This window comes from Rhinolophus sinicus, chromosome 14 (assembly GCF_057876585.1).
Source record: "Rhinolophus sinicus isolate RSI-liver-muscle chromosome 14, RSI-T2T, whole genome shotgun sequence".
Classification (NCBI taxonomy): domain Eukaryota; kingdom Metazoa; phylum Chordata; class Mammalia; order Chiroptera; family Rhinolophidae; genus Rhinolophus; species Rhinolophus sinicus.
Genome location: NC_142514.1, coordinates 142,404,811 through 142,417,894, shown reverse-complemented (window position 1 = coordinate 142,417,894; position 13,084 = coordinate 142,404,811). Strand labels below are relative to the sequence as shown.

At 39.0% G+C, this 13,084-nt stretch overlaps 2 protein-coding genes across 2 annotated transcripts; both read left to right on the top strand.

Annotated features, from left to right (window-relative positions):
* The first annotated feature begins 2,093 nt into the window (after positions 1-2,093).
* OR51G1 (olfactory receptor family 51 subfamily G member 1) lies at positions 2,094-3,059 on the top strand. Its single transcript, XM_019715785.2, has one exon. It carries the CDS (start codon positions 2,094-2,096, stop codon positions 3,057-3,059), a length of 966 nt encoding a protein of 321 aa, XP_019571344.2.
* A 4,932-nt stretch (positions 3,060-7,991) lies between these two features.
* On the top strand, positions 7,992-8,933 carry OR51G2 (olfactory receptor family 51 subfamily G member 2). The gene has a single exon (XM_019715818.3). The coding sequence runs from the start codon at positions 7,992-7,994 to the stop codon at positions 8,931-8,933; it is 942 nt and encodes a 313-aa protein (XP_019571377.3).
* The last annotated feature ends 4,151 nt before the right edge of the window (positions 8,934-13,084 follow it).

Here is a 13,084-nt window from a genome sequence, read left to right as displayed (position 1 = left end):
AAGGGTCTCACAGCGTCAAAGGACTGAGAGCCCCAAATCGGGCCACCTTGTGGCTTTTATTGATGTACACACGAGGAAGTAACATTGTTTTCTCCACGGTCTGTGAATTTCATACATCATACTAGGAAACTGATTCAAACCAATTGCCCTTGCCTGCAAGCAGCGAAACCACAAGTCTCAGGATGTATGTACCTCCCAAAGGGAGAAAACCTTTATGCTGAAACTTACTGATATGAATAGACGGAGAACTGATGTTATCACATCATTAAATCTCTTCCCTTGCAGGTTGTGGGAAGGAATATTGCCACAGAGGCAGAAGCTCTCCTTAGCCAGTAGAAATGGGGGTCTATGCCCACCTCTATCAATCCCATGGGTTCTCCTGATGGTCCCCACACGGCTGCACCTGGCTTAGGTTGTTCCCCCCTTTGGGGTCAAACAGGGAGATGTAAGGTGTAAGCACAAAGGTGAAGCAAAGTCCCTGAAAGGATCCATCTCACAGACTCTCCTTTCTTTAGGGGCAGGTACGAGGAGACAGACGGGTAGGCTGCTGCGTGACAATAGTCCTGTAGACACTCTCCCCAGGAATTTCTTTTTAAGCTTACATTGAGATTACTCCAAACTAAACTCACTCCCCAAAACATGGTTCCTCTTTATTATTACCTGTCTTGGTTCATCTGTTGTGCATCTAATAGGGGCTATCCACATGTGTGCCAAGGTACAAAAATTACAGTTTGGGGTTTTTTCCCCATTGATTTGTTTTTTTAATTGCCTGATTTTTGTAAGCACTAAAGTGCTATGTAGTAGTAGGAAGAGGAGGAGGAAATATGATATTAGACAATAATATAGGTCAGGGTTTGAATTCCATTCTATAACCATACCCAGGTCACTTCACCTCTCTGTGCCACCATTTTCTCGCTTATAATATGCTCTTTAGAATAGAACTTACCTCATACTAGTGTTGTGAGAGTTGAATGGCATAATATACATTAGACACTTAGGAAAGTGACAGAAACATTTCATATTAAAGAAGTATTAACTTTTAAGCTTTTTAATGCATGTGATAAACAATATACTAGTGACTCCATATTTATTAATACATATAGACCTATTATAGTGTGGCTTACAATAAACGTAATTGAATGAAAGTTCCAAAGGCAGAGGTAAAGGAGGGCCCAGGTCAGTTATTATAGGGACAGACCTATATCTGTGTGTCAGATCGATCCAAGCCCCAGAGGTATAGCTCACTTTGAGAGCCTTAAGATTTCATTCATTATAAGCTAATCATTAGGTGTTTCATGGCCATTTCAGGTTTCTTTTTGTTATTTCTGTTTCAGATCTTGTGCACACCTCCTCTACATCCCCATGACTGCATCTAGCCCCAGCTTACCTGTCCTGATGTTGGAAACACACCTCTCCTGATATCTCTCAGAACTAAGCCCAAAAGCACCTTTTCCTATAATTATTTGTTTTCTGAAGACTCTGATTCTTCTCAGACATTTTGGTTTCAGACTTCAAATTTGCACACCACCATTTGCGTCCTTAGCCACCAAGGCTTGTATATAGATTCAGGAAAGGCATCACGCTGGCCACAAATTATAAGGTCAAGGAGTTCAACAAGCATTTACTCAATGTTTCCTCTGTATTCCTGTGAAGACTCGGCATTGTAGAATGAAGCACCATCCCAAGCTAAATTATAAATACATGATATGCACCAGATAAAAGTAGACAATTATGAAAAATGGTGTGTGGTACCAATTCCCCTTATATGTGACACAGATTCTGAATGCTTTTCTGATTGAATTGGAGGTTTATTTTAGGGAGGAACACGTGAAAATTGTGCCATCTGAGGTGACCTTATTGAACCACTGAGAGTCCAAAATTGGTGGACATACCACTATAAGGCTAAATCACATGACATCCATGGGCTAGAGAAATCCTTTATAAAATTCCCCTTCCTAGGCCCTCACATTTCATTTTCAGACACTTCTTGACTCTGTGGTCCTAGAACACTTAAGTAAGTGATAATTCAGTCGTGTTGCTCTCTAGGAGCCCCATTCTATATTCCAGGTTGATGAGTCCAAGATTATAAAACCATGACAATCCTTTATAATAGCAGCCTCCAAAAAGACACTTTCTTCCTGACAGGCTTCCAAGGTCTGGAAGCTCTCCATGGCTGGATCTCTATTCCTTTCTGCTCCATTTATTTGACAGTTATTGTAGGAAACCTTATCATCCTCCACATGATCCGTACTGATGTCACCCTCCATGAACCCATGTACTATTTCTTGGCCATGCTGGCCCTCACAGACTTGGGCCTTTGCCTTTCTACAATGCCCACTGTGCTGGGCATCTTCTGGTTTGATGCCAGAGAGATTGGCATTCCCGCCTGCTTCACTCAGCTCTTCTTCATCCATACTTTATCTCTTGTGGAGTCTTCAGTTCTATTGTCCATGTCCATCGACCGTTATGTGGCCATCTGCAACCCCTTGCATTACTCCACAATCTTAACACCGGCGCGTATTATCAAGATGGGGCTGAGTTCCGTGCTTAGAAGTGCCCTGCTTATCCTCCCCCTGCCATTCCTGCTGAAACGCTTCCAGTACTGCCGCTCCCACGTGCTGGCCCATGCCTATTGTCTGCACCTAGAGATCATGAAACTGGCCTGTTCTAGTATCATTGTCAATCATGTCTATGGGCTCTTTGTTGTGGCCTGCACCGTGGGTGTAGACTCATTGCTTATCTTCCTCTCCTATGCCCTTATCCTCCGCACCGTACTAAGCATTGCCTCCCGCCAGGAGCGACTTCGAGCCCTCAACACCTGCGCCTCCCACATATGCGCTGTGCTGCTCTTCTACATCCCCATGATTGGCTTGTCTCTTGTGCACCGCTTTGGTGAACATCTGCCCCACATGGTACACCTCCTCATGTCTTATGTGTATCTGCTGGTACCACCTCTCATGAACCCCATTGTCTACAGCATGAAAACCAAGCAAATCCGTCAACGCATAGCTAAGAAGTTTGAGTTCATAAAATCAGTTCAGTGTTTTCAGCATGGTTAGGTTAGGGTGAAGGAAGAAGTTTGGGGCATAAACCCCATCAATGTTTTTGGTTTCAGCTATGCTGTGGGAAAATAACAAACTCCCAATCATTTAAAAAAAAAAAGGGAATTAATTATGCTACATAATGCATGTGTGGCCTTGGGAAAAGTACCCACTTCTCTGTTTATTGGTTTCCTTAATACAGAATGAGTATAGAAATATTATAACATCTTCCTTGTAGGGATATTGTGAAGATTAAATGAGATAGTTCATGTTAACCTCTAACACAGTGCCTGACAACATCAATTCTCAATAAATATTCAGACAATTTTCTGTTTAGACTTTCTGACCTCTAAGTTTCCCCACACATATTAACATTTGGGATGACTGAGACATGTATTATTGCAACAGTAAAAACAAAGACACGAAAAGATGTAAAATAGCATGGAATATTTGTGGGAACTATACATTGCAGGCACTATGTAAATATAGATGGGCAATCATTTTACTCACAGTATAACTAAGATGTGCATGGGGAAAAATGTTATTTATTTTCTTTCTAAATCATCTGTCTTCCTCATAAATATCTACCAATTATTTAACCTGGGAAATTACAATAACAACAATAAAAAATAATACTGAAATTAAAAAAAAAACACACCTCATTGTAGCATCAGTTTCTCTCAGTCCAAGCCAATAATATTTCCTTTAGGTCATTTCCAGTTTCTCCTAGTTCGGTCTCTCCTCAAGGTACCATCTTTGTGTATGAGACCTTTCCTTACTTCTCTCTCTGCCTCTTCTCTCTCAACCTTGTTTCTTTTCACCACTCTTTCCTGGCTAGAAGATGTGGGCTTTTGTTTTCTCTCTCCCCATATCACATCTTGTTTTTCCCTTACAAAAGTTTCATAGCTAAGATTTAAAACAGATAGGATTATCTTTCCTATAATATGATCAAACTTTATGCCCTTCTAATCAATGTTGAAAGATTAATTCAATCTCTCTCTCTCTCTCTCTCTCTCTCTCTCTCTCTCTCTCTCTCTATCTCTATCTCTATCTCTATCTCTATCTCTCTCCCTTTCTGTCTATAATATCTGAGATTCAAATGTATTTTCTGCCAAATCACATCTAATACTATCTCTCTCTTTCCAGTGCTTGGACTCAGATACTGTAAATAAATATTACTTGTGAGTGGGGGGAATATGACTGGTATCTTATAAGAAGAGGAAGAGACACCAATGATACTCATGTACAGAGGAAAGGCCGTGTAAGAACACAGCAGGATAAAAGGGATCAAATATATGGTGATAGAAGGAGAACTGACTCTGGTGGTGAACACACAATGTGATATATAGATGATGTAGTACAGAATTGTACACCTGAAACCTATGTAACTTTACTAATAATTGTCACCTCAATAAACTTTAATTTAAAAAAAAAAAAGAAGAAGAAGAACACAGCAAGAAAGTGTCCACCTACAAGCCAAGGAGAGAGGCCTCACAAGAAACTAAACCTGACACCTGGATCTTGGACTTTGTTAACTTCTAGAACTGTAAGAAAATAAATTTCTTTTGTTAAAGCCACCCAGTCTGTAGTCACTGCAATCTTGGAAATCTAATATAAGAGGTAACTGTGTTTTCGAATGAATTCCAGGCTAAAAGTGAAGATGCATTGTTAATTATAGAGGGAATAAAAATTTTGGAATCAGAGTTGAAAACAAATCATAAAAACAAGGATATATGAAAATTGCTAAACCTTTGAGGTTGTCACAAATGTCAGTTTCTGATTGTGCAAGGCTGAGACCCAGAGATCTGCATATTAGCAAGCATCCCTGCAGGTTCTGATCCTGATTATCTGGGGGCTATGATTTGAAAAATACTGCTTCATAACTCTCAACTGCATATACATGCTCAGCCAGAGATTAATGGGATGTGGCCACAAAAGGAAGCTCACTGTATTCCAAAGGGACCAGTCAAGCCAATGAATTGGAATAATCTCCTATGATTGGATTGGGGAATCTGGGCCGTTCCTTACTATTTATACCTTTATATTCCCAACAAAGATCCAATAATCCAGACACTAATTACCTGGGTAATGAAAACACTGAAATGGCCCTTCATTCCTCTCTCTAAAATGTCTTCTCCATCAGGTTTCAGAGTCCAAAAGTCAGTGATCAATTCTTCATATCCCTGTATTAACGTATAAAACTGCTTTTCGGATTTAACTACCCTTTGCAGGGGTTCATATTGCCTACAAGGTATAAAAATAGATTAGTTTTTCCAGTTAGTCCCTTGATGTCTAAAAACAAAGGGTTAAGTTCTGAGTAATCAGGTACAGAAAGAGGAGATGGAGTGCTTGAGTGTAGGCAGAGGTCAGGAGCATATAGGTTTACCTGGGGCACGAATAAGCATCAACACTATCACAGTATTTCCAATAACGTGGCCTGACTTCTTGCTTCCTCTTTGGTTATAGGAAAAGCATTAATTCAAAAGCCCTTTTAAATTTTGCATATGGTTATATATACCCAACATGCATATTGTCACATACAATGTGCATAAACTATACAGTTATGATACATCATACATAAACACTATCAACAGCACCCACTCTGCTTTTCTGAAGTTGTGAAGGTTGATCCTTCACCAGTAGTTACAAGTATATGGCATCCTCTGAGCTCCCATCTAGACATTTCACAAGACCACTCTCTTCTACTCCCTTCTCCCTATTCCCATGGTCTAAGATAATGAGCTTGAGGGAGATCATCAGAATAGGGAATTGATTAAAGATCCTTAAAATGTTCTCAATGGAGATGCTAGGCAATTGCATAAAAGTCAGGGAGTGAAGCATTCACCCTCCCATCTCTCCAGAGCCTCTAGTTTTAGTCTTCCTTCTTCCCTGATATAAGGCCTGGAGCCTCTGGACCTAACCTTGGTGTGTAAGGAGTCAGTATAATATGCAGGTGTTTGGTACTGAGCTGTGGAACCAAGAAGAGGTCCCAGAAGGTTCAGTCTGAGCTTTGCAGAGGGAACGGAGAGAACGGATTTTGGAGGTATAAGAAAGGCTATAGAGAGTTCCTTCCCAAGGTGGTGACGGCTGCAGTCAGATCTTGCTGACTTCATGGATGCCAGGTCTGGTTTTACCACTAGCTCAGAAAGGAGACAACAGCTTCAGACATCTGTTTACTGTTTGGATTTACTAACCTAAATGTTTCCAAATTTTCAGAATGTGCCTTCAAGCTCTAGAGATTTAAGTTTGAATTCCAGCTCTGCCACTGATTGGCTGTATGACTTTAGTCACATCATCACATTCTCTAAGCTTCTCTCTTCTCACTTGCAAATTGAGATAATATTAACTTGCAAGTCTTTTCTAAGGTCTCATGCTATTTCTCTTGCAATGTTTTTGGTACAGTGTCTGACAAATAGTGGATGTTCATCAAGTATTATAGTTCTTTCTTACCACCCTACTTTATTTTCGTGTCAAAAATATTTTCTGCCTTATGTTTTACTACTTATATTGTTAACTACCATATAATTTGCCTGTCCCTACTAAGCCCTTGATTTTATGCTAGCTGCTGCTGCTAGTAGACAATGAATTATCATCAATGTAGGAAGAAAGTATAACGGTTGTTTAGAGGCTGGAGTCTAGAGAAAAAAATCAGACCTCAGTTCAAATCCCATTTAGCCATTTACTATATCTTTGACCTTAGAAATGTTAATTTTCTCTAAGTTTCGGTTTCCTCATCTGTATCATACTATTAATAAAAGTCTATTCACAGAATTATTTTAAAGAGATAAAATATGGACCAAGTTAGTAATAACTAATTAAATAAAATTTAACTTTTATTCAGCCATTTAAAAAAAAATGCTGAGCACATACTGTATACCAGGGCACATTCTAAGCCCTTTTACAGAAGTAAACAAAGGAAAGCCTTGCCCACTCTGAGCTAACATTCTTGTGAGATTATTAATTGGGAGTGGGAAGATCACTATTCTGGAAATCAGGAGTCTTAAATTGGCATATGGCCTTTGCCCAGTGATTGCATCCTCCTGAATCTTCCTTTCTTCATTTATAAAAAAACAGAAAACAGAACCCTACCAGCATTATTGCCTTTTGTTCTATGGACTCTCACGGACTCTGCTTTATGATTGGGGTTGTGGCCATGGGTGATGTTGCTTCAGTCTCTCCTCCCACCTATGCTCACAGCAGTTGATTTCTAGTTGATTCCAGTTGATTCTAAAGAATGAAAGTCACTGACTGATGTGAGGATCAGCGCTGTGTTTTCTTACTCCAGCCACCAAGAATAACTTTACAGAATGCCATTCATGCACTCTCCAGTTCTTGATGGAATTCTGTGAGCTGAGTAGTAGCATTTATGAGCTATCTGGATCAAGTTAGGCTTCTACAGTGGGAAGACCAGAGAAAAAGGTGAGTGAAGAATTTTTCTGTCTATCGGTGGCTGATGAAGTTAAGAAAAAAAGAAAGAGAGAGAGAGAGAGAGAGAGAGAAAATGAAAGAGAATAGGAAGGAAGAGAGAACAGGAAGGAAGGAGATAAAGGAAGAACAAAAGAAGTAAGATAAGGGAAGAGAAGTTGAAAGAAAGGTTGGAGTGTCAGTGAGAGTCCTGGCAGAAAAGAGGTAGGTATATGAGGAGTATTTAATTAAAAGTCTTCTCATAAGGGGTAGGCAAAGTTAAATATAACAGGAACAGTGAATACGCTCAAACCTCTTAACCTGAAGGAGCAAGGAGAAAAATATTCAAAGAAGAAAATTATCTAAACAAATGTTGAAAGGGAACCAGGGTCCAGAAGGATATGACCTCTGGAGGAGCTGCAGAGTTCTAGATCTACTTTGTAATAACATTTTTTTTTTTTTTCTCCTCAGGAGCAGCCACTAGCTTTTTCTCAATTCATTTCAGGAATTGTGAGGAAATCCAACTCCCTCTTCCTTCCATACACAATGACATTGGGATCCTTGGAAAACAGCAGCAGCATTTCCTCCACTTTCCTGTTGAGTGGCATTCCTGGGCTGGAGCACATGCACATCTGGATCTCCATCCCACTGTGCTTCATATACCTGGTTTCCATCCTGGGTAACTGTACAATTCTTTTCATCATTAAAACAGAGCCTTCACTCCATGAGCCTATGTACCTCTTCCTGTCCATGTTGGCTCTGACTGACCTGGGTTTGTCTCTATGCACACTCCCTACAGTGCTAGGCATCTTTTGGATTGGGGCACGAGATATTGGTCATGATGCCTGTTTTGTTCAGCTCTTTTTCATTCATTGCTTGTCCTTCCTGGAGTCCTCTGTGCTACTATCTATGGCCTTTGACCGCTTTGTGGCCATTTGTCACCCCTTGCACTATGCTTCCATTCTCACCAACACAGCCATTGGCAGAATTGGCCTGGCTTCCCTAGGCCGAAGTGCAGCACTCATTTTCCCATTGCCTTTTATGCTCAAGAGATTCCCATATTGTGGCTCCCGGGTCCTCTCACATTCCTATTGTCTCCACCAAGAAGTCATGAAATTGGCCTGTGCAGACATTAAAGCCAACAGCATCTATGGCATGTTTGTCATTGTTTCCACAGTGGGTATAGACTCACTGCTTATTCTCTTCTCCTATGTTCTGATCCTGCATACTGTGTTATCCATTGCATCCAAGGCTGAGAGACTCAAAGCTCTTAACACCTGTGTTTCCCACATCTGTGCTGTGCTTCTCTTCTACACTCCTATGATTGGCTTGTCTGTCATCCACCGCTTTGGAAAACAGACACCTCATCTGGTACAAGTTATCATGGGCTTTGTGTATCTTCTATTCCCTCCCCTGATGAATCCCATCGTCTACAGTGTGAAGACCAAACAGATCCGGGACCGTGTGACCCATGCCTTTTGTTACTAGCTGTGTCTAGTTTTGGAGGCACTTACTCCTCTATCTTTTATAATACCTAATGTACATGAAGCAGAGGATACTGTTACTTATTTTCTCAACAAATATATACAGGAATGAACAAGAAGTCATCGCTCTCACAGAACTCTCACTTTGGTTGGGGAAAAACACAATGTAGTGGGATGTGGCAGATTGTATTTTCCAAAAATGACTACAGAAATATTTCTAATCCAACATTCTCTTCCAGAAACTTGTCACTCTTTCATCAAGAGATGGAGTCTATTTCTCCAACTCTCATAACTGGGTAGGACTTGCCTCAATGAATTGAATGTTGTGGAAGTGACCTGTAAAACTTCTGCGGCTAGGTCATAAAGAGTGATATGTTTTTTGTTTTCTCTGTCTTTCTCTGGATAGATATAGATATAGATACAGATATCCATCTATATCTCTATCTTACTTAACGCTTGCTTTTCAAACCCAGACACCATACTGAAAGGAATCTCAGACCACATGGAGAGGCCACATAAAGGTATTCCAGCCAATAGACGCAACTAAGGTCTTAGCCATAGCTAACTATTAACTAATAGTGAGTGAACAAATCCTGAAATTATTTCAAACCCTGTTTTTCCCATCTCTCCAGTTGGCATCCAGTGAAATATAAAATCCATCCTACTCTGAATATAGCCCAAATTGCAGATTTGTAAGCTGAATAAATGTGTTTTTATAAGACACTGAATTTTGGGATGGTTTGTTACACAGCCACATGTCAATTGTGTTGCTCAAGGTAAGAAGTTGATAAAGAAACCAAAAGAGAGATATTTTTCTCCAGCTGGGGAAAGAAAGTGTCAAGAAAGGTTTTACTGAGATGACACAGTAGCCAGCCTTAAGGAACATATAAAAGTTAAGTAATCAAAGTAGAAAATTATGGCCCACTCTGAAGGGCATGTGCAAAGATGAGGCAGAGGTGAGAGAAAGAAAATATATTCAGGGAAATATCTGAAGTTTTTTCTGTTGTCATTGTTGTTCCCTAGCATATCAGGGAAGAGTAGAGAACATGGGGTGTGTGTGTGGAGGGTGTAAATTAAAAGAGGTTGAGACACTGACCATATTAGAAAGGTGATGAGCCAATGAACAAAAGAGATAATTTGTATCTCAGCATTGCCCCAGATTAAAATATATGCATATATCTTTTGAGTAATAACATGTCAATAAAGTATTTGTAATTTTGACTCAAGGTATCCGTGAGAAAAGCAGCCCTGGATAATATGCTGCCAAGGAGAGCTTTGAACATCTAAGAGAAATATAAGGATGTCATTTTCCTGCACTGTTTTAGTGCAGGATCAAAAAAGGAGTGACAGAGGGCCAAGTACAAAATCCTCTACTATGAGGTTTACATGGATCCAGTTCTCACTTGAGGTTGGTCTCATCCAAGGCAATCTAGCACTTGACATTTAACTCTTCACTGGTTATGTCCCCACCCCCCACCCCCACCAGTGCCACATCCTGTCTGGCATGAGAAAGCTGTTTCTTCAATGATGGATATATGTGAAACTGGATGTGAAACTGGGTATATGTGAAAATGGATGTGATACCTCATCATTTGGAAGACCCAAGATTATTTTTGCATAACAAATAGAATAAAATAGAATGTGTGTATAATTGTCATGGGTGGTTTATGTCCTGTGTGCCTGTGTACACACAAAACTTCAGAACAAACATAAGCCACTGCAAATTCCGAAGTATGCTTACAACTCCACAGCTGGAATCTATATCTATGCTGTGTACTTCCAATTTTAGCCCCCATATAGGAGTCATGTTCTCATATCTTATAATGAATTAAAAAGTTATTGTGATACACTGGAAAGTATACTACACTTAGAGTCAGGTTTGGAAAGTTTTACTTTCTGACTCTGTGACTTAGGACAATTATTTTACTTATATGAGCTCAATTTTCTATTAAAATAAACCTAACAGAAGGCCTTCTACATAATTTAAATATATGATATGTAAAGTTTCAAAGAAAATTCTTAGCATGTTTTCAGTTCACAATAAATTTTAGTTATTTTTATTCCTAAAATAAAACTTAATAACACAGAGTAAAACATATCATGGAGAATGTGTGATAAATAAAAGAGGGAGCTCTAAAACAGCTTTGAGGGGAAGGAGACCTGTGGATGATTTCACAGACACCAACAATAACCACATGCATATTTCATCCACTTATTTCTTCTCATAACACATACAGTACTTTCTATGTGCCAGGTATTGTTCTATACAAGGAATAGGCCCTACCCATTTTCTCCTAGGTAGATAGTATAGATTTGGTGGTGAGAACTCCTAGACACAGAGAAAAATAAATGCAGAGACCCTCAAACAAAGCTATTAGACACTTCAACCCGATAGAATTAAATCTGAATTATTATTTTCTACGTTAAGTGAGTGGCACTATCATTCATCTGGTTATTAATTTCAGACTCTTTTCTCTTCATCACCTGCCTTGTTCACCTAGATTAAAGCTTTCTGCCTGTTCCTTTTAGTTCTCTCTTACTCTTCTACTATTATTTTTAAATGCAAATCTGCTTTGTCATTCTCCCTACAACCTCAATTACCTTCTATTGTTATTGGAAAAAGTTAATCCTATTTTATAGAGCCTATAGGTTTTAGCCTTTGTTTGTTTACCAGACACTGTTGCATTATATTTTCATCCCTTTGTATTCCAATGAACAATTTGGCAGATGGATGAATGAAGAACATAGCAAATTTAAAAACTGAGATAAGTCCCAGATAATAGTAGCAGAAAGAATAAAAAGTGTGGCAGGAGTCTAGACTATGAGCGAAGCAAAATGCTGATAAGGTGTACAGGCCAAGTCAAAGAATAGAAACTGTACTTTCAGGATAATGGGAAGCCAATGAATTATTAAGCCAGGAAAGTAACATAACCACATTTGCATTTTAAGATGTTCACTCTGTCTATAATATAAAGAATGAATTAGGGAAGTGAGTGGAATTGATAAGAAAAAGCAATTTCTCTAAGCTGTAAATTTTGGATGAGTAATATCTACTTCAGATAATTATTATCAGGATTAAATAAGATACTATGCACAATATATTTTGCAAAGTATATAATACATTGTCATATAATACATTGACATATAATACGTTGTCAATTAAGTGTATGCAAAGTATTTGCCTGTCAATTATATGGCCTTCTCTCTCTAGAGCACTGTTTATCCATCCAGGATTTTATTTCCTCCTTCCAATCTTATCACAGATAAAAATCAGGATGAAATTCCAACACCTCCCTTACCTAATTGTTCATGGTTTCAGTTCTTCCAGTTCCCATACCCAGGACCAAACCTATAGGGCCTTACCCTTGGGAAGTCCTAGAAAACAAGTGTAGGTCTGACACTTCCTCTGACACAAGGAAACTTCTTTCCCTTTCTTCCAATTTGTCCCTTCCTTTTACACCTTTAATTTTTGTCTCAGTTTTATTGGGGCTTACAATAACATCTTCTTTAATAGGTTGATGTTAAGAGTCAACGTCAAGTATATGAATATATGGAAACTTTCTGAGTTCCATTTTTTGACAATTTCAGTTATCATTTGTTGTATGGCCTTAAAAAGTCATTGCTTTTTCCTGTGCTCTGGTTCCTTCATCTGTAAATTAGAGACTTGTAATCAATGAATTCTATGGCCCTTTTCCTCTCTCAAGAGTCTTTGTTCTCTGGCTATTGTTTGTTGTGGCCTGAGTTTTCATCATGCCTACAGGAGAGGTCAAGGTGTTTTCAGATTCTTGGCAAGAAATAAGGCAGCATAATAATCTCAAGATCCATCTATGTTGTTGCAAATGATACTATTTCATCTTTTCTTATGGCAGAATAGTATATTATATATTGTATATAAAACTGAAAACAAAACAACAAGACAAACAAATGAGGAAACAAAAACTCATAGACACAAACAACAGTTTAGTGGTTACCATAGGTAAGGGGGGGTGGTAGATGAGGGTAAAGGGAATCAAATATATGGTGATGGAAGGAGAACTGACTCTGGGTGGTGAACACAATGTGATATATAGATGATGTATTACAGAATTGCACACGTGAAATCTATGTAACTTTACTAACACTTGTCACCCCAATAACCCAATAAACTTTAATTTA

Excerpts from the sequence above, each read along its gene's own strand:
- OR51G1 (XM_019715785.2), top strand. The coding sequence starts at position 2,094 with ATGACAATCCTTTATAATAGCAGCCTCCAAAAAGACACTTTCTTCCTG.
- OR51G2 (XM_019715818.3), top strand. The coding sequence starts at position 7,992 with ATGACATTGGGATCCTTGGAAAACAGCAGCAGCATTTCCTCCACTTTC.